This window comes from Eschrichtius robustus, chromosome 3, assembly GCF_028021215.1.
Source record: "Eschrichtius robustus isolate mEscRob2 chromosome 3, mEscRob2.pri, whole genome shotgun sequence".
Classification (NCBI taxonomy): Eukaryota; Metazoa; Chordata; class Mammalia; order Artiodactyla; family Eschrichtiidae; genus Eschrichtius; species Eschrichtius robustus.
This window is the reverse complement of record NC_090826.1, coordinates 170,732,546-170,754,567: the sequence shown is the minus strand read 5'-3', so window position 1 is coordinate 170,754,567 and position 22,022 is coordinate 170,732,546. Positions and strand designations below refer to the sequence as shown.

Below are 22,022 nucleotides of genomic sequence, written 5' to 3'. Positions count from 1 at the left end.
TCTAAACCCAGACATAGAGTCACTCCAGTATCAAATGCCTGACAGAGCGGCTGGTAAGGAGAGGGAGTACGCCACGATAAATTCAAAATTTAAGATGCTCATGATCCTGCAAGATACAAGCAAAGGAACCCAGTGACTCCGGGACAGTAGAAAGTGATGCATCGGAAAAGCGGCATAAAGTTCTGTGGAAGTTAGGAGGAAGAAGAGAGAATCCGCAGTTAGCGGATCATGAGAGGTTCCTTGGAGGGAGGCAGCATTCGAGGCGGGCCTTGGAAGGTGAGTAAGATTTAGAACCCATGAGTGGGGAGCAGCTCGGCCTCTCAGACCCAGAGATGGGGAATCACAGATATTTCATTTGAATTAAAATCTAGCAACAAGCAAGCAAGAGGTGGAAATGAGCTGCATTCCAAGCTGAAGGTGCGTGGGAAGCAGGCTTAAGAGTTTACACTTTGTCCAGCAACTTCTGAACTTCTCAGTCCCAATCTCAGTCCCTGAAACCAGTAAAAATTTTTGACAAGCCCAAAGAACTTTAAGCTTATGGGTTATATCTATTGATAATTATGGTATCAGAAATTAAAACTGAGAAAATGTTTAAAAAATTTTATTAATTCATTTTAAAATAAAAATAATAAACCTGTTACATGCTAGTATTTTATGAAAATAATTGTATTTGCCAAAGCAAAACAAGATATTTAGTGAGAAGAGTGGCACTACACTTTCGCAAATCTCTTTGACGTCTAGCTTGGATGTGGACTGCCCAATCAGCTTTGACATTCTATCCACTGGGATCTGATGTTTTGGCTGAGGTGCATGAGGAAGATCTGGCCTCACACAGATATGAAGTTGGAAAAAGAGAGGACCGTGACCACTCTTTCAGAACCGTAGCCTATGTTCTAAGGCGAGGGGAAGTAGCTGGTGGTTCCTGAGCAAGGAATTGACAGGATCAGACTTGGAGGAGATTAACTGAGAAGAAGTATGTGGTGGGTTATCTATTTTTAAAATCTGAGTGTAGTTCTCTTTCCTTATTCTTTCAGTCATTTCGATAAAAAGCAAACCCCAAAAAAGCCCATACCATAAAAAAAAATGTATATGGATGCAGATGCTCAAATAAGCTTCAGGTTACCTTTTCCTCCTTCTAACAGCTTTTTAACAGAAAGCTTCGGGAGCGGCTCAGCCTGCAGTGACGATGCTTTGGAGGCTGGGCCATTCACTTTGCTGTGAAGCAGAGTCTGAAGTAGGAGACAGTCCTCCAGCTGTTTCAGCAGAAGTTTCCAGTACTCAGTGTCAAGGGAAAGGGCCTCCCAGGAATCAGTGAGGGCCTCCGAATCAGTACCCGAAACTGTTTGGGAAAACTAACAGAAAACGCACAGGTGATACTCTGGCCAAGATTCTGGATCTACGTTAACTTGAATGAGCTTTTAACTTGAAAGCTGATGCGTAGTCAGGACACGTCACAAAGCAACACACAGATGCTGTTTCACAACTATTACTACTCGGCTGGATGGAACATGAGGGTCAGGAGTAGACTGGAGATTCGGGGGCAACGATGATGGAGCCGGGGCACTTATGAAGAGAACAGCAGTGAGGCCCCCGATTCAGCTAACATGCACTGCAAAGGTTTCAGGGCCATCCCTGCAAGAGCCACAGCTTTTTCTGTCAGTACCAGGATACTGACAGTTCCTCAGGATGTACTCGCTAACCTAAAAAATGTGTCTTAAGTTTCTCTCTCTCCGTTATTATAAACATCTTAAGCCAGTCATATTAAATTTAGCCCCTAAACTACTGAGACTGACAATGTTGAGTGAATCTCTACAGACCTATTTAAGTATCTCATCTAATTTAATGCAACATCCCCCTAGAAAAAATTATTTGATTTACCATGAGATACAAGGGATGTTAAGTCTTTTTCTTTTCTTAAATACATTTCAGTTTTCAAGAGATGGGGAAAAGCCACAAAGCAGAAGGTCAACAGGAAACTTCCATTTGAGTCATTCAACACTCTATGTCAAAACCACCTTTGTTCATAAAAGGGAGGTACAAATACAATTGTAGGACTTCAGAGGCGAAATAAATCTGAGAAATGATGCCGTCTAACTCTGATCCTTTTGGATGAGAAAACTGAACCAGGACCCACCTTTTAAAGGCACTCACCACAGATCACCAGCTGATGGCGGAGACCAGCTCCCTGCCCTCCGAATCCAGTGCTTTTCCCCTTACGCCACGTGGAGACTAAGTTCAAGTACGCGTGTCATCGGAATAGACAAATTAAGGGCAGCACCCTTCACCCCCCAGAGAGACAGATAAGATCCTGCTGGACACACATTACAAATCCTCGATGTTCCACAACACTGAAGACGATGGAGCCCAGAAGGGGAAAGTGGCCCGGGAGCCGGCTGGAGAGGTGCCCCCCACCTACAGAGCCGCCCTCTGCCCACTCACTTTCTTCTCGGTCAAGTTGTTGGACAGCTGGGCGGCGACAGCGTGCCCGACGTGCGCGGAAAGCAGAGCAGCCCCGTTGTTCTCAGACTGAATACAGGCCGTGCGCATCTGCTGCCACCAAGGGGACACTGACTGCGAATCCCAGGCCTCCTCGCCGGCCACTGCAGGCAAAAGCGGAGAGTTGAAAAGAAGAAACGCTTAGCTGGGAGATCTTTTTTTTTTAATTGGTCCAAACTTTGACACTAAACATAACGTTAAAACTGAACTCCCCACTGATGCATCTATATATTTCTCAATGAATTGGAAAATAAATCTACAATTTATTTTATTCAGAACACTTACAGTCCATTTATTTATGCTGTTAGGCATCCTGCTTCTGAATCAACTGTAAAGCTCCGTTTGGAATATTTTCGCCATTGCTGAAAACTACTCTTGAATGTTTAATATAACAGACTACTGTTCTCATCATGCCAAATAATAAGAGAAATACTACCTCCACAAAAGACCATTTGACTCACCTCACTGAGATGAGAAAACGCACTGTTCACATCATTTTTGATGATGATGCAAAATATAATTTTCATAAAGCGCGCTTTGAGTGCATTAAGAGCTTTCTATGACTACACAGAAGAGTCTCGCTAGTGAAACGTTTTGGACCCTCTGGCCTCCTTCTGTTAAGAGAAAGTATCCTCCCTCCCGTTTCCGCAGAATTCCAACACTGAACGTTGTCTCTGGGAGCGGGGCCCACGCGCCCGAAGAGCCGGACCTCGGCGTCCACGGCGCTCACCTTTCATCTTGCTCAGGAGGTACAGCGTTGTATGGAGACAGCAGACAGACCGCAGGTTGTCCAAAATGTCCTTTTCCTTAGCAAGCCAAACACTCAGGAGCAGAGACTGAAATCAGATTTTAAATCTTTCTCAGTCTAAGAAAATATTTACCATAAACAAAATCTTGTACTTTTCTAGAGAGCACACATGTACACATGAACGATCCAGTCTCTCTGGTTGAGAGGGAAGTGCTTGCTTGTTACATGATGTAGCGTGAGGGGTGGAACAGGCAGCTTGTCTAACTTAGAGATTACCATTTGTTGGGGATCTAAATCCCATTTCCACCACTTCTTTAGGCCTCTTGGGACAGAGGCCATACTGGTTTTATTTTTGCATTTCCCTAATGGCTAATGGTGTTGAACATCTTTCAGGTGATTGATTATTTGCCATTTGTATGTATATGTTTTGATAATGTATCTGTTCAAATCCTTTGCTCATTTTTAAACTGTACTCTTGTCTTATCACTGAGTTGTACAAATTCTTTGTACAATGTGGACACAATTCATTTATCAGATCTGTTTTGAAAAAGAGTCTTGCCATTTCAGTTTCTTAACAATCTTTTAAAAAACAGAAGTTCTGAATTTTCATGAAGCACAGTTTATCAATATTTTTCTTTTACAGTTCATGCTTTTTGTACCCTAAGAAACCTTTGCCTAAACCAAGCTTTCTCTGGTGTTTTCTTCTATAAGCTTTGTTAGTTTTACCTCATATTTATGTTCCATTTTGACTTAAATTTTATATATGGCTTGAGGTAAAGGTGTGAGGTTTGTTTTTTCCAGGTGTTTCTCTAACCCCGATTTAATGTAGACAACAAATTTAAATGAAATTGATTAAACACAACGGAAAATAAGTAGTATTCTGTGTTCATCTATTTAAGCATCACAATTTTGAGTGATAGGTAATACTTGTCTCCTTTCTTTTTAACTTTTTATTTTGAAATAGTTATAGATTCACTGGTGGCACAAAGGAATGCACACGGAGGTCTAGGTAATACTTGTCTCCTTTCTTTTTAACTTTTTATTTTGAAATAGTTATAGATTCACTGGTGGCACAAAGGAATGCACACGGAGGTCCCGTGCGCCCTTCCCACAGTCTCCCCTAATGTTAACATCCTACACAAAGCCAAGAAACTGCCATTTGTAAAATCCATAAAGCTGATGCACGTTTCACCAGTAATACAGGCACTTGTTTTGCATCATGCAATTTTATCACGTGTAGCACTGCATACGTAACCATCACCACGATCAAGACACTCGACTCCACCATCGGCACAAGACTCCCTCCTATTAACTCTTTATAGCCACACCTGTCTCCTCCCCTACACTCATCCCTAACCCTTGGCAACCACTAAGCTGTCCTCTCTCTATACAACTGTGTTATTTTATAAAGGTTATGAAAATAAAATCATGTAGTATGTATCTCTTTAAGATTGGCTTTTTTCTATCTGCATATTTTCCTTGTTTATTCAAGCTATTGCTTGTAGCAAGAGTTTATTCCTTTTTGTTGCTGAGGAGTGTTCCACGGTAAGGATGTGCCATGGTTTTTTTATCCATTCACCCACCGAAGGGCACTGAGTAGTCTTCAGTGTTTGGCTATGATGAATAAAGCAGCTTATGGACATCCATGTGCAACCATGTGTATCTTTAACTGCTTTCCTTCCTGACACATACACTGCAGAGTGAGGTAGAACAGAATCCATTTTTAAAGGACTTAACATGTTCAATTGAAACAATACGTTAACACAGTCAACAAGTTCATAGAGGTGGAATGCCCAAATCCTGGCCAAAATTTAAGATGTGTGTGGGGCTGTGACAGAGTGTGTGTATGTGTACATGTGGGAGGTGGTAAAGGGCAGGATGGTGATGGTGGGGTAACTCCCTTGCCCTTTTCAGAAAGGGTGAAAATTTAGTGTTGTAGTTTTTCCATTGGAGGATTCTTTTATTTGCATTTGTTATAGCACAGAGATTAAATCCTAATATATAGCAAAGTCTGGGAATGTCTGATAATTCTGTAATGCTTTAAGGGAACTTTCCTTTGTTCTCCAGATAAGATCTCTTTAGTTCCAATATGAACATTTTTACTGATGATCACAATCCATTGTAAATGCGCACATACATGACAGATTCTAAATTTATTCTAGGCCAGCCACGGAATATGCTGGTTATAATTCACAGAGAATGAGCAAAGTAAGGTAATATTATTCAATTAAATACGGTGATTATAAATTTCCTTGATCATTTTTAGAAAGTTTTCATGTATGTTCTATGATATGCTTTAGACAATGGTAAAAAAAAAAAAAAAGAGAGACTGACAAGTCTGGGTGACAGTAGCAAGGAAGAAGAGCATCCAGAAACAAGAAACCTTACCAACAACAGCTGGGGGCTAAGTCCAGCTGACTCCAGAGTGTGACACATATCCTCCGTGGAGCTTTCTCCACATAAACACTTCCAAAAAAAGAAACTGCCTGGTAAAACAGAAACAAGACACGTCAGTCAACGACCACTTACCATCTGGACTCACAATCTTCCTGAATTGCAACCTAGATCCCCAGAGGAGCAAAACAACAGGAGAGGAGAGAAATCAGTGGTTTAACTGGCTTAAGTGATTAAAGCAGAAGGCAAATCATTACATGTCTGACACTGTCTCCTAAGCGTACTTACTAATTCAGTACAACTTTTACGACATAGTGCCTACCTGTCCAGAGGATCTTCTGTTGACTGTAAAACACACATTAAATTCTTTGGTTAATTAATTTCAAAACAAACTCAATCTTGGAGATGCTATAAGCTCCCCCCAGGCTTTCATCTAGAACAGGGAGGATTCAAAGAGCAATTTCTCCTTCTACCCACCTAAAGCCACACAGTCCTCTTCACTTATCTTCTTTATGCTGATCACATCTTTCTCATATTCTAAATATTCCAGAAATGTTTTGACAGGCAACACACCATCCTTATCATCAGAAAATCGGACAGCAGTCCTGCCGTTCTCTTGTTTATACTTCTCTAATAACGCCTGGAGCTTAAGGAGTTCTTTTTCATCAAGCCTTAGTAACACAGCCAAGTCCTTAAATATAGGGGGGAAAAAAAAGTTCTGAATAGACCATGTCTCTTTCTATGACTCTTCCGTAAGTGTCAACACTATCATCTGAAATGAAATGCAAGACTATAAGCACAAGATGATGACTTTTGAATTAGTGTGATAGCTATGATGTGCTCTGCTTAAAACTTTACTCTCAATTCATGAGTAGGAGGTTATTTAAATAAACTAATCTTGAAATACTACATATTACTGAAAGTACCACTTCTAGAAAGTTAATCTTGAGATTATACTCTTCTAAAATGTCAAAATTTTAATAAACATGTATTATTGCTTAGTCAGAAAAAAAATTTAAGCTTTTCCCCCAAAACCATCGGGGAGTTCGGGGTTTTTGAGCATGAGCCACCTGTTCTCCTTGCTTGGCCCTGCAATGAACCTTTGATGAAAAAAAAATATTAAAAGGGTGTCAACAGCCAACTCTTGTGATTCCGAGGAAACTAAAGAACTATTTGAAATTTAATGCTTGTTTATTACGCAGCATAAACATTATAAAATAAAAGCAGTGGAAAACAGTCTTCACTGTATCTACATATAAATCCTCTATGTGGCTCTTGGGGCTGCAGAGATACAACCTGCCAGCCTTTCAAACTTTTTACATACCTTATGTGCAGAAACATCTCCTGATCTACTATTCTTCTTCTAAATTAGGGACAAGTGCACACATACACATACACACACACACACACACACACACGCACACACACGCTTAAAAGACCATAAATTCGCCAGAGCAAGCAAAACTTTCTTCCCCTCATGCTACATGATTAAAGCTGCATTCTTAAACAAGAGCAGTTTTGTTATTTATTTACTTATGGATGTTGTTTTAACAACAAGTAGTAAACTGCAAAATGCTAAGGAACACACACAAGTGGTTCAATGCTATACCAAACTTACATGAACTATGTCCTACAGACAGCAAAAATGAAGTAGTTTAGATTTGAATTTTAGTTTTGTATGTACAAAATTAGCCATTCAGCCTAGAAGTTGACTGCGTGTTTTTTTAAGGATCCAAATAAGTCTACAGCAAAATATGGTTTTCTTTAAAAGCATTTTAAAGATTAAAAAAATAATAAAAAAGAACAATCTGTCAACTGATTTTTAAAAGTTTATAATTCTTTTGCACACTATATTGGGGCTATCAAGTGGAAATGAATTCTACAAGGGATTATTAATGCCATATATTTAAGTTTCCTTTGCAGGGTTCAAGAGAGATAGTTTTGATTTTATGAAAAAAAATTTAGGCACTGAAGAATCTATGAAATGTCCAGGCAATCCTATAGACATAACTTAATCAACTTGAACTTTTCTGTTGCTTGAAATGATTTTTCTCTATTGGTGAAGTAGATAGCAAAACAAAAGCTCCTGAAAAATGGCTTTGTCATTTATAATGGCACTCGCGAATATTATTGGGAAGAGATTGTTAAAATGCTTTATAAAATCCATCTAGAACCCCAAAGATAAAAAAAGATGTTAGGACTTGTAGGTTATTTCCAATACAAAGGGAAAACCTTCTCTCATTTTTCTGTTTAAAAATTTTTATTCATGTATGTGTATTTACAATCAAAGGCATCCACTTTAAAACTCAATTAGGGCTTCCCTGGTGGCGCAGTGGTTGAGAATCTGCCTGCCAATGCAGGGGACATGGGTTCGAGCCCTGGTCTGGGAAAATCCCACATGCCGCAGAGCAGCTGGGGCCCATGAGCCACAATTACTGAGCCTGCGCGTCTGGAGCCTGTGCTCCGCAACAAGAGAGGCCGCGATGGTGAGAGGCCCGCGCACCGCGATGAAGAGTGGCCCCTGCTCGCCGCAACTAGAGAAAGCCCTTGCACAGAAACGAAGACCCAACACAGCCATAAATAAATAAAAAACAAAAAAAAACAAAAAACTCAATTAACTTTCAGATACACCAGATGAGTTTTTTAAAAGCATTACCAGTGACTTGAAAAATCACTAAAATCACCTTAATAATTTTCCTTTAGACAAATAAAAGACATGAGGCCCTGATGCCAGGCAACCTGCCCAAGGTCACATAGTAGTCGAGGGAAGAGAGGACAATATTTCTCTCTATTCTCTATCAGGAGAAAGTCGATTTCTCTAGATGGAAAGTAAGAAGTTTGTACACTCTCCTCAGAAATGAGCAACACTGCACTGTAATAAAGGTGTTATCAGTTTTTTACGTTTCATAGAATAAAAATACAGAACATTTTCCACAATTACTTTAAACACTCTGATGTAAGATAAAATATTTTTAAAAATGTATTTCATTACATAATAAACAACAGAGCAGTTTGAGCTTGCTAACAACAACACAGAAAAGCTGGTCTCTTCTGTTTGGCAGAATCTTTTTTTTTCTTTAAAAGAAATTCAAGTTTTGCTACTTCAGTAAATTGCATATATTTTAATTGGTAAACCCTGTCCAGAAGAAGTTGTATTGTAAGAAGTAACCTTAAAAAATAAGGAAAACCAAATGTTTCTAGGTATTAAAAATGGATTAACAGTAAGATCAATATTCTAGCCTAAATAATATAAATTTAGCAGCAAGGCACGGAAAGCCAGCAGAAGGTCTTGTAAAGAAAATACTTTTTTTTTTTACACCTAAAAAAACAAACTTAATATTCCACTCCTTTACTACCAATTGAAAAAATAAAAAATAATCAAAGAGATTATTTTGTATAATGAATAATGGGATTACTCACATTATCAGAGAATGGCGTGTCTGAATGAAAATCAATGGAATTTAATTGACTGACAGACTCATAAAGATGGAGTAATTTCAATTTATTGGCACAAAACTGTAGCAATCCTTCATCAACACACTCAAGCTCTATAAGGTAGAAGGAAAAAATAAAGAGATATATTTAACAGACTGATAAAAAAGGCCTTTCTTTCATTAAATCTCTTAATATTACATAATTCCTTGATGTTCTATTTTATTAAATATTGGGATGCTTAAGCTAAAATGGATTAAGAAGGCAAAAATAATTTTTTCCGTCATGGCAAAATGTCTAAATTTTTAAATGAAATAAGGTGCTCTAATAGCAGGGGACGTTAAAAAAAAAAAAAAAAAGAAAGAAAGAAAGAAAGAAGAAATATTTTAGTCTAGTACTCAAATTTAAATAAATGATTTGGAAACAGGTTTGAAAATGTTCTCCCTCACCCCGTCAATCATATGTTGTCTATTATGCTCACACCCTGAGGAAAGACAAATAGAAAGTTGCTTGGCTCTTCTTATTATCACGGTCAAAGATATTATAATTCAACCAGAAAATGTGGGTTGTGACAGATGTATCCTCAAGAAAGGCTAGCAAAAAGTAGAATTCCACTTAATATCCTCCATCAATCAGGTTTTTTTCAAGGTTAGTGCTGGAAAAATACTCACTCTCTGTATAATACATATGATAATTTAAATATTTATTTCTAATACAAATGAATACTTATTCTCTAAAAAGGCACACACTGAAAACTCCCAAGAACTCTGATATGGGATTATAGTAACATGGAAGACTGTCCAAGTTCTTACAGCCATAATAAAACTTAGCATACTAAATACTTGACATTTTTAGGAGTCTCATTTATGGGTAGAACTTGAAACTAGTGATGTTACAGAACTCTGACAATGGTGTCTGGTTTATTCCCAGCCTAGTGCAAGATAATTTTTAATTTAATAAATTTTGATATTGTTTAAGGCCTTAGGGGATAGGGGGACTTTATCAGTGCACTATACTTTTTGAAAGAGGTATTTCTAACAAGCTGTATGCATTACAGGAGTTTACTACTTACCAAGAGTCAGGTTTACATATGTGTTGGAAAAAAAAAAATTCTCAAAATTAGGATGCCTGAAGTCCTGAAACAGCATATTACGACTTATCTATTAAGCTACTCTAAGTTGGCTTAAATATAATTAAATACACAGCTGGTTTCATATTTACACAAGCAAAAAGTCATGACTAGATGAAGTCACTGCATCACACACTACATTTTTAAATGATGTTAGGAATTCAGAATAAATTAAATTTTTCTAGCTCGGCTGGACAGAATATGGAGTTACAAACCCACAGTTACAGATGTAATTCTTTTCCAGACAAATAAATTCTGAACAGTAAAAAAACAACCAGAAAACTCAGAACTGGTCATGTAATCATAGTCTGTTATTTTGGAAGTCCTAGCTCCGTTCATGAGGGACATGGATGAAAAAATGTGGATTCCATACATTAACAAAACATACACCAAAGCCTAGAATTTTTTTTTTTAATCAGTATCATAGTCAAAACAACATTACTTAAAGTTAAGTAAGACATAATGGCCGCCAGAGATCCCGGCTGTCTCTTGCTCACCACCAGCCATCTCATCCCCTCCCGCCAATGGCTTTCACAACGCTCTACAGCTCTTACCACCATCATCACTTCCCATCGTTCTGCACTGACATCTTTCCTCCCAGTAGATGGAGTCAAATTAAAAATATTTACAGTAAGAAACAGAGGCAACATATTCAGAGAAAGCTCAGAGGAAGATCAACGGCACACAGGGAATTAAAACAGCAACAGGGAATTAAAAAGTCCCCAATATTAAAGGTATGAAATAAGTTTCCTTCTTTCTTATATATTATTTCCACATTAAAGTAACATGATGGGGGATTCCCTGGCAGTCCAGTGGTTAGGACTCTGCGTTTTCCCTGCTGAGGGCTCAGGTTCGATCCCTGGTCAGGGAACTAAGATCCCACAAGCCGTTCGGCCTGGCCGAAAATAAAAAAATGAATGCATTAATTAAAAAATACAGTAACATGATGGCATCATAAGCAGTTAATACTTTCTATCGTCAGAGTTGTAAAATTTGAGATGAGACCATACCTCCAGTCAGTACAAATGCTATTACCTTGATTTTTTAAAGTGTCCATTAAAGTCTGAGCGATGTTTCTAAGGCAGGAAAATGGTAAGCGGCTGCTTGCCAAAATGCTTTCCAATGCCTAGAAGAAAGATATGGAGCAATTCTCATAATTAGAAGGCAATGATTTCGTTTTTTAAATTTTACATTTATGCCTATACTTTCACCACCCCAAGTTTCAAAGGGGAGCTCCAGTTTTAAGATGTTTTATTATGCTTACCTGGGAATTAAAGTTGCATCATAAGTACTATGTAATCAATTTCATGTCATGCCAAACATGGTACAATGACAGAAAGTCCAGACTGAGAATGAAACAACTTAGAAGGCAACTGATGTTCAACAGAATGGCCAAGACAAAACAGAAACAGAGATAAAGGTATTCACCAATAAGAGTCTGAATAAGTCTATACTCCACAGGTATAAATGAAAAGCAGACACTGTCATTGTCATGTCAATAATAAAAGCAGACAGTAACTTAATTACTGCCATATTACTGCACTTGAGCATGGCTGGCTGAATCCACAGGCCATGCTAGATAGATAGATAGATATAGATATATATATATATATATATACACTCCCCACCTACCCGCTTCCCACCCACTAGTAGATATTTAACAGTGGTCATCATCAGTTCCAAAATCCCCTCTTCATGCCTAAAGAAGCAACCATCAGAATCACAAGTGGGTCAGACACAGCACCTGAAGTTCCTACTTATCTGTTCATATCAGCACATTAAATTGGATTTTGATTGATGAGATTAAATAGTCTAAAAGGTAGGCTAAGAATGTGGCATGAGACAAGTATCAGATTGTAACACAACAACTCTGTGTGTCCGTGGAGGAGAAATGGGCGTAGAGGGCGGCTCAAGAGGTTGGTCCGGCCTATGATGAGGCAACTGGGTGGAGGATATAAAGAAAGTGACCAAAAGAGGCAAATACCCTGGAAAATGTAATCTGCCTCTGTTCTGTCTACTATTATACAAGCTAGCGGCTGGCTCACTGTCCTATTATTCAGTCTTCCAAAGTCTAAACTGGTTTCTTTTCTCCCTTAACTGTTGTAAAACAGTACACAACTTTCTCTTGTGTACTGTTTTACAATACACAACTGTTAGGCTGTCTAGCATTTTTAATAAAATTCATAGCTTCATACAAAATTCGGTAGTAGAGTAAAACAAAAAAAATCAAGAAGACAGTTTGCACTATGCTGAAGTTTCCCAATTTTGTTGTTCCACGATGTAAGATAAGAAAGATGGTATCAAAATGAGAAGAACTGTGTGGGTTATGAGCCTCCTTTCCACGACCGATGCCCTAAACTGCCTCTCCACATGCCCACCTTCTCACAAGATCCCTTTAATAACGGAGGCTGCCCTGAGGAAGATGAGAGCCCATGAGTACTGTCAGTGGAATGGAAAACTCAGTTAAAAGTCAGAGACTTGCCTGTTCTACAATAAAACGATAAACAGCGTTTTAAAAAAACGACTGCCAAGGTGAGAGAGTGGCATGGACATATATATACTACCAAATGTAAAATAGATAGCTAGTGGGAAGCAGCCGCATAGCACAGGGAGATCAGCTCGGTGCTTTGTGACCACCTAGAGGGTGGAATAGGGAGGGTGGGAGAGAGACGCAAGAGGGAGGGGATATGGGGATATACATATACGTATAGCTGATTCACTTTGTTATAGAGCAGAAACTAACACACCGTTGTAAAGCAATTATACTCCAATAAAGATGTTAAAAAAAAAAAAAAGACTGCCACAGTAGAATAAGAGGGATAGAAAGAAATCAGTATTCACTAACTCATCCCACTACTTTAGATGCTGTGCATTATGAAAATGACATATTTGGTAAGGTCCCTGTTCGAAGGAGCTTAAAAGAGGTAACGAGGAAAAAGTTGGGGAACTTGACTAATATACATGAAATAATTAGAAGACAAGTATAGTCGGCCCTCCTTATCCATGGGTTCCGCATCTGCAGATTCAACCAACCATGGATTGAAAACATTTGGAAAGAAAAAATTCCACGAAGTTCCAAAAAGCAAAACTTGAATTTGCCACACACTTGCAACTATTTACATTGCACTTACATTGTATTTACAACTGTTTACATAGCACTTACATTGTGTTAGGTATTACAAGTAATCTAGAGAGGATTTAAAGTATACAAGAGAATGCGCATAGGTTACATGCAAATATTACACCATTTTATATAAGGGACTTAAGCATCTTGAGATTTAGGTATCACAGGGGGTCCTGAAATCAATGCCCCTGAGGATACTGAGGGACGATTATAGTCATTAGCTCTCTGGTTCTGATTAAAAGTAGAGTTCAGAGGCATCCATGAGGATTGATGTGTCATGTAAGAATTTATAGTTAGGACCTGAGCAGCATTCTGAGGGACGTGGATAGGAGGAGTGGGAGTAATACGATGAGTCACCATGTTATAACCAGGAGCCTGGAAAAGGTAACCAGTCTGACTGCATCACGAGAGGCTGTGGCTGTGGAGCAACAAGGTCTCTTGCACAGTATAAAAGCGAATGTAAATTAGTACGAGTGTTTTGAGAAGCAATTTATCATCAACCGGTACAGCCAAAGCTCATACCTAGCAAATTCCACTCTTAGGTATAAACTCAAGAGAAACTCTTACGCAAGTGCACCAGGAAAAATGCACAAGGATAATCACACTATCATTGTTGTTAATAGCAGAAAACTAGAAACAAGCTAAATGTCCACTGACAGGAGAGTGAAAAAATCAATGGCAGTCACAGAGTGGAATTCATATAGCACAGTACATGAGTCAACTGCAGCCGCACGCAGCAATGTGGATGAGTCCCAGAAACACAATGGTGAAGGAATGAAGTAAGTCACAGAAGAAGACAGAGCATGACTCCATTCATATAAAGTTCCAAAAGAGCAAAAATGCATCAATATGTTTTAAAGGAGCCATACAGAAATGCCGTATCCGTAAAGAAAAGCAGAAGAGAAAGGAACACAAAATTCTGAAGACTGGTTACCTTAGGGATGGGAGAAGGGGATGGGATGGAGGAGGGACGTGCAGGGCTCTTCAGAGTTCCTGGTAACATTCTGTTTCCTAAGGTGGGTGGTCATACACGTCTTTGTCTTATTATTATTTAATTTGAATATACGTTATGTATGGGTTTGTGTATGTGTATAAAACACATGTGCTTCCGTGTATGGTAATATTACTTAATTAAAAAAAGAAGAAAGAAAAAAAGAAACAATAGAAGCTTCCACATGGGAATATAAAAAAGGATGAACGTGAACGAAAACACAAAGGAAGATTTTAGCCTGTCATGTTTGGAAGGAAATAGGAAAAAAAAAAGATTTTGTTAAGAAGGATATGTACTAGCTACTCAGCAAGAAAGTTCATTTATTATATACACTTACTTGTTTTTTGGTTGCAGGGTACTTAATATCGAGAATTAACTCCTTTATTTCTGTTTCAATCAGATCTAGAAAGAAAATTAACCAAAGTAAAATTTTCACTGTTATGACAGTTAAACTTTATTCTGAAAGAAAAAATCATGTATTTGCAATATCAGTCAGTCTAAAGGATTTCTGGGTTCTCTCGGAAATTATCGTTTTATCGTTACACATTTTAATACTCCCTCGATGGCACATTTCATCCTACAGAGTAATTCCAGTAAAAACTACACATGATTACTTGTACCTCACCTCATTCCAAAAAGGAGTTGAAATAGCTCATAAATGCACTGAAGTGTTTTGATTGTTCCATTTAGAATATTCTAATAATTTTTAAAAATGACATAACAGTTTGCTTCATTTTTGTTGAAGGACACCTACCAAGATTGGGAGATTTTGCTTTCAGTAAGGCTCCCAGTTTCTTCACTAAGTGCATGTCCTTGGCTCGTTCACTCTTCTTATCACTAAAACAATAAATACAACAAATTCTTACAGAATGTGAAACTGTTTTCCTTCTAATTCTGACACACTCCAGATTTCTTCTTCCCTTCTATTCTTCCTATTTAACTTTAAAGGTATCAGTCTAATGAGAAAAGAGAACAAAACGACAGCTACGAAACAAAGTAAAACAAATAGCAAATAAAGGACCAGGAAAAGTTAGCAGAGGGACATAAGTAAGCTGGCACGTGATACAACTTACCTCAGTGCTAAGTGGAAAGGGACATTTACTGTTTTCACACTTCCAGACACTGGATCAACCAGACAGATCTGGTAAGTCTGCGGCTGCCAATTCTGACTGGTAACGTTATTTAAGCCCATTATTTTATAGCCAGGATACAGAAGCCTGAGGAAATCACACACCAATACGGTAAAAATCTTAGAGAAAGGAAAAAATGTTAAAAGGTGCTATTATTACAGCTTGGGACCCCTACGTTATTATCAATTCAGAAGCATTAGTAAGGCAAATAAATACTGATACCAAAAACATAAGTAAAGCAGAACCCAACTAGCAGGGTTCTTATACCTTGTTAAAATGTGCTAGAAAATTAAATGAACACAATCAGGCCTAAGTTGCAGTGGTAAACAAAGCATTCACCTCACTCAACATCATCACCAGGGGAACTGGAAAGAATCTTTCCTTTCGAGCCTCCACAGTGTAAGTAAGGGTTGGGGACAAATGGCAGCACCAAAGCTGACTTTAATTCAGTAGCATATCACGGCCTCTTCAATCAGATTCCTTTGTTATTAAATACTTAATCCTTAATTATATACCAGGCACTCGCAGGAAAAAAACATAATAAAGGACATTTCAATTCTCAAACAACTTGTAATCTAATAAGTAGCTTTAATAAAAGCTTTACTTTAACAAAAGCATTCCTTTCTGTAACCAGGAAAAGGCCGGCGTTTGCAGCTTACCTGCAGTGCTTTCCCACGTTGAAAGCACCGACTCTAGGGCCCTGCTGTGTGCTCCACACTTCTAAAATGCCCCTCCGCGGTGCATAGATCACAAGGAACTGAGCTACTCGACTTGGACCCTGAGGACTTCCAAAGGGGGAAAAGTCCACCTTTTCTGGCACTCTTTCGTGGAGGTCCTCTACAATTTGGATCCAACCAGTCTGTGCATCTCGATACCCTTGGAGACAGAGGGAAGGAAAGCTACTTAGTTATGTCATCTAGGTTTAGCAGTAGCCTCCTGAAGCACTCTGGGATGTTTCTGGCGGGGGTGGGGTGGGGGGGAGCCTTAAGAAAAAGCTGTAAAAGTACATTATCCGGTGGGTGGGAGGGAGACGCAAGAGGGAAGAGATATGGGGACATATGTATATGTATAACTGATTCACTTTGTTATAAAGCAGAAATTAACACACTATTGAAAGCAATTATACTCCAATAAAGATGTTAAAAAAAAAGTACATTATCTTTTTATTATGAAATACATTAAACAGAAAAGAAGATAATAATTATGATAAACACTAAATCACCAAGTCTTATTAAAACTTCAGATTTTGCTATATTTGCTTCTGATCACTTTTTTTTTCTTTATGAAAAAATCAGTTATCCTGGAGGCTTCGTGAGCACCCTTTCCTCATCTCATTCCCCTCCCTCCCTCTTTTTAAAAAATTCTGGGGAGGTTATCAGGTTCAGACTTAAAAATACAATTAAAATATAAGAAAAAGATCAAATTGGTTCCCTGCTACTCAAGTCCCTTGGTGATGTGCAGACAGAGGGAAAACATGGGCTGCAGAGTGATGGAAAACACCTCCGGCTTGTGAGAAGAAAGATGCAGCTGACACGTCTTCCCCTTGAGGGTGGCCCCTCTCCTCCCAGTACAGGGAGGAAAACGACAGACCGCACCAGCCAGAAGGACGGGCAACAATGGCAGCGATAACATCGCCATAGTGGATTTGGACCAGCCGGTATATATTCTGGAGAAGTCTTGCTGAGAACACACCCTTGATGTTGTTTCAGAAGACAAGCACCATTTCAGGGAGAAATGATGTATCTGCAGCATTAAAACCTATTTCTAAAGACACTTAAACATGTGGCAGGTAAACACTGCAGGAATTCTCTGGCAAGAAGGTTAATAGTGGCCTCAGTCTGGTCCACAGTAATTTAATGCCCTCAAATCCATTATTCCTCACAATGCTAAAAACAGACCAGATTGCACCAAAACTGTGATTTCTAACCAGTAGTCTGTGCTGACATGTTGCTATTCCAGATAACTTCAAACAATGCATTCTTCCGTCCTCCTTGGTCAAGGAGATTTTCTTTTACTCAGGTTGACAATGTGCCTAGATTATTTTCAAGTCTCCCTTATAGTTAAGTTTGGCCATGTGACTAAGTCCTGGCTAATGTATTGTAGAAAAAGCTTGGCAAGACTTCAGAAAGTATCTTCAAAGTGGACTAAATTGGCAGTCTTCCTTTCCCCTTCCTCCTTCCTGGGATTCAGATAAGAAGGCTACAGCTTCAGCAGCCATTTGAACCATGAGATTACCTTGCATGGGGAAGCTACATGGAAGGAAACTGAGTTCCTGAGGACATCACAGTGACATCCTATCAACCCTGTACTTGGCTCTATTGTTTGCCGCTAAATGCAACTTCTAACTGACAAAGTTACTGAGACACTTAAGTGAACTGACCCAAGCACGTAGATATGGAAGTCAAATCAGAAAAAAATGAATTTTGCTAGGTTTTGCCATCTTAAATCTGAAAGACTTGGCATTCGAGGGGGCAAGAAACTGAATTCAGGAATTGACAATGAGAGTGAGAATTGAAAAGAGGTATGTAAGGAAGAGGTTAAAAGTGCCTATGAGTTGGTCAAACTTAAAGGATATATCAGTTAGACTACTGGATCAAGTGTTGCTGATCTGAGTTTACGGTTTAAACAAACAAACAAACAAAAAGCAGAAACGTAAAGAATTAATAAACACTGTTATCAACCAGAAGCTGAAGAAGGATAACACCGTCCAACTGCTGGGGTAGAAAGCAAATTAACTTTTTTTTCTGGATTTTTGTAAGAAAGTACCTTTCCACATGCGTATCGCAATCCCTCTAGCTACATCCAACAAAATAATTCTGCCAAAATCATCTGTTACTGCTGCCAGCGTGTTACATGGAGACAGACATATACTTTCACCATGGCGTCTAGAATCTGGAAGTCCAAATCTGATATTTGAAAGAAAACAGAAAGCTCAAATCAAAGTGCAATCTAGAAATATATAAAAGAATAATGAAATGCATTAACAAAATAGGCTGAATCTGTTTTTATATAAAGAACTTTCTGTGGATTAATACCTAATTTATTAACTGATCACACCACATTTTGCAATACAAAATGCATAAGGAAATTTCTTCTATTACAAAATAAAAACACCTAGGTTTTATTTCAGAGATTTTCTATATAGATATCCACAACCTATTTTCAGAGAGTCTCAAGTACAACTAGCTTTCCTTGATTAAGTGATACATCATAGGAAACAATACCCTCACAACCAACTAAACTTTAGAATACTCTGCTCCTACACAGGCATCTGTGTAGTTCTGATTTCTGATCTGTTCTCTTTTTTTTTCTAGATATCATATCTTGCTGATACCAGTGCAGGTACAAGAACTTTCCTTCTTCTAAATAGTTATCTGTAAACTGCTCTTGGTCTATTATCAATCTAATTAGAACTGTGAGTAAAATAAAAGTAAAGAGGTACTGAGAAAGGACCAGAAGAGCTCATTTTGAAAAAAGTCCCTGAGACAAAGTACTCAAACTTTGATACATCTATTTGGATGCATAAGGGCCATTTGGCTTATTTCTTGATTCTTGGGTGATCTTAGAAAATGTGATGTGTTATAACATACTTTAAGATGGAAAAAACCCTGGAAGATAATCTTTAATCAATTTTAATAACAGATAATTAGTTATATCTCTTTAAGAACATCTAAAAAAGGGGAGGAGGTTTCTCTTTCCCTTTCTTTTGGGTAATAAAAAATGATTTAAAAACAAAATCAGGCAAAAATCATGCTCACTCCCCACAAAACCTGACGAATCCACTAAATATCCTACAGCACTGCTGAAGCAAGCAAGGAAGCACAAGCCAGCATGTTGAAGAGTGCTTGGATGCATGGGACCCCCTATTTTTATTTTTATTTTTTTTAAAGACATCACTAAGTCCTTTTTGAGTTTCTACAGCTTAACAACAAACTAAACTTTTTACAGAAAGAAATCCAACAGCTATCAAAAAACCAATTTTCCTGCAACTTAAGCTAAGTGTACAGGTGTCTGTAGAAGAGCACACTCAACACATACATATTGAGCCCCCACTACATGACAGGGAGACAGCTGTGATAAAACAGGCAAGAATCACTGTCTTCGTGGACTTTACATTCTGGTGGAAAAAATTAGTGCCACATTGGGCTTCCCTGGTGGCGCAGTGGTTAAGAATCCGCCCGCCGATGCAGGGGACACGGGTTCAAGCCCCGGGCCAGGAAGATCCCACATGCCGCGGAGCAACTAGGCCCGTGCGCCACAACTACTGAGCCTGTGCTCTAGAGCCCGCGAGCCACAACTACTGAGCCCAGGTGCCACAACTACTGAAGCCCGCGCACCCAGAGCCCATGCTCCGCAACAAGAGAAGCCACCGCAATGAGAAGCCCGTGTACCGGGACAAAGAGTAGCCCTGGCTCACTGCAACTAGAGAAAGCCCGTGCACAGCAACAAAGACCCAATGCAGCCAAAAATGAGTAAATAAAATAAAATAATTTACATAAATAAAAAAAAAATTAGTCCCACATTAATGAATTTTAGAAGCTCCAAAGACTCAGGAAATCAACAAATCAGCTAAGCACACAGAAAGACCGTTAATTCAAGAGCGCATTCCTAAAAATACTAAAATGTGAGAAGAGCACGACAGACTTGCCTTACAGCTAATGGGGTAGCTGGTTCAACCTTGGGTTTTTGCTTCTGGACAGCTTCTTCTTCATGCTTGCTTTTCCAACCAAGCCAACCACTGAAAAGAAAGAAAATTCAGACTAAAACCAGGGCTTCCAGAGTTTTAAACTGCAGACTATCAAAATATAAGTTAAAACCTAGTGAGATGCAAATTAGATCATTTAAATTGTGACGTAATTACCTGGCAGCATTAAATAAAGCAGAAGTGAGTTTACTTGCCACTGCTAGTGCAACATGAGATAATAATGGTTGCGTGCTTCCCTGAAAAACAGAACATTTGAAAGAGAAAACAGCTGACAGATAAACAAAATATATTTTCTTAACAAGATATACCTTAAAAAGGTAGAAGGTAGCAATATAATCAAAAGTTTTAACTCTACAGTTTAAAAGTAAGGGAATCCCATGGCGGTCCAGTGCTTAGAACTCCGTGCTTCCACTGCAGGGGGCTCGGGTTTGATCCCTGTTCGGGAACTAAGATATCGCGAGCCATGTGGCATGGCCAATTAAAAAAAGAAAAAAAAAGTAACATCACTAGTAGTTTAGTTATGTTTAGGATTTCCCTCTTTAAACTGTAATTAATTAAAAAATTTAAACTAGGACATTAAGATGGCATTTTTCTACCAGGGCTATTGATTTCTTATCCATATACAACCGGCCCTTTTCCCTCTTTTTTTTTTTTCTTTCCATTTTTTAAGCAGTTTTTATTTAGAAATGTTTCATATTATACAAAAAATTTTTTAAGTATAGTTGATTTACAATGTTGTGTTAGTTTCAGGTGTATAGCAAAGTGATTCAGCTATATATATATTTTTTTTTTTTTTTTTCGTTTGCAGATTATTTTCCATTATAGGTTATTACAAGATATTGAATATAGTTCCCCGTGCTATACAGTAGGACCTTGTTATTTATCTATTTTATATATAGGAGTGTGTATATATTTATCCCAAACTCCTAATTTATCCCTCCCCCTCTTTTTTTTTTAAATGTATTTTTATTAAAGCAAAAAGATGGTTTGAACCATTTTGAGAAGGGTGCTTTTTAAGCGAACAACAGGAGATACTAAATCTAACACCTAATTTTTCCCAATTTTAGGAAGCAATTTTCACCACTTTATCAACTATAGTTGGCGGCTTGTTCTGTCTTTACAATTCCTCATTTACTCAAATCCCTGGTGGGCTGACATCACTAACAACACTAAGCCTCTGATTACTGCACCAATATTTAAAGACAACTCAACTAAGAATTCGGGGCATCAGAAACAAAGAAGGCTGCCTGTTTTACACTGACTTTAGTACCTTCTCAGTTAATCTGAAGAATTTAGAAGAAAGTGAGTTGAGACTAATTTTAGCTTACTTGGAAATGTGAACTGCTTAATCTTTCTAAGGCTATGTTACCATACCCAATTTGTAGATATGTTGAAAAATCAAGATCAGTGATGAAACACTTACCTCTAAAGCATAGAAGAAGCCCGTAAATGGATTGGACCCTACAGTGATATACTGAGACATGGCGGGTGGGCTGTTTTTAATTGCTGCGTTATATCCACCTATATTGGAGGCAGTCTTCATTTGATCAAAAGGGGACAGAGTCATAATACCTAACGATAAAACAGCAATAACAACACGTGATTTTAATGAACTGAAATGACATTGTCATTTTAGGTTATTAGCTTTTTATTTCAACTCCATTCTAAGGTGCTAACTGCTGAGTTTCATTTAACAGACAAAAGTCATTTTCAAAAGCTACAAGATCAATGTCATAAAACATTCATAAGATATTAAAGTTGCCACCTATAATTACTCTAAGCTATGGAATACTACAAAATTTAAATATTAATTTTTTAAACAGATACAAATTCAAATGCTACAAGAAATATAGAGTCCACCAATATCTCCAGG

General features: G+C 38.2%; 1 protein-coding gene across 1 annotated transcript in view; it reads right to left on the bottom strand.

Annotated features, from left to right (window-relative positions):
• The window catches only part of RAB3GAP2 (RAB3 GTPase activating non-catalytic protein subunit 2), an 88,213-nt gene that overhangs the window by 15,415 nt on the left and 50,776 nt on the right, over positions 1-22,022 (bottom strand). Inside the window, exons 10-24 of the mRNA XM_068541801.1 lie at positions 21,573-21,721; positions 20,306-20,385; positions 20,093-20,182; positions 18,211-18,350; positions 16,104-16,320; positions 15,388-15,531; positions 15,069-15,151; positions 14,652-14,716; positions 11,235-11,325; positions 9,059-9,186; positions 6,116-6,329; positions 5,633-5,730; positions 3,227-3,332; positions 2,440-2,600; positions 1,124-1,352 (exon numbers count right to left, since the gene is read on the bottom strand). Of these exons, the coding sequence (XP_068397902.1) occupies positions 1,124-1,352; positions 2,440-2,600; positions 3,227-3,332; positions 5,633-5,730; positions 6,116-6,329; positions 9,059-9,186; positions 11,235-11,325; positions 14,652-14,716; positions 15,069-15,151; positions 15,388-15,531; positions 16,104-16,320; positions 18,211-18,350; positions 20,093-20,182; positions 20,306-20,385; positions 21,573-21,721 (1,995 nt within the window). The remainder of the gene's footprint in view (positions 1-1,123; positions 1,353-2,439; positions 2,601-3,226; positions 3,333-5,632; positions 5,731-6,115; positions 6,330-9,058; positions 9,187-11,234; positions 11,326-14,651; positions 14,717-15,068; positions 15,152-15,387; positions 15,532-16,103; positions 16,321-18,210; positions 18,351-20,092; positions 20,183-20,305; positions 20,386-21,572; positions 21,722-22,022) is intronic.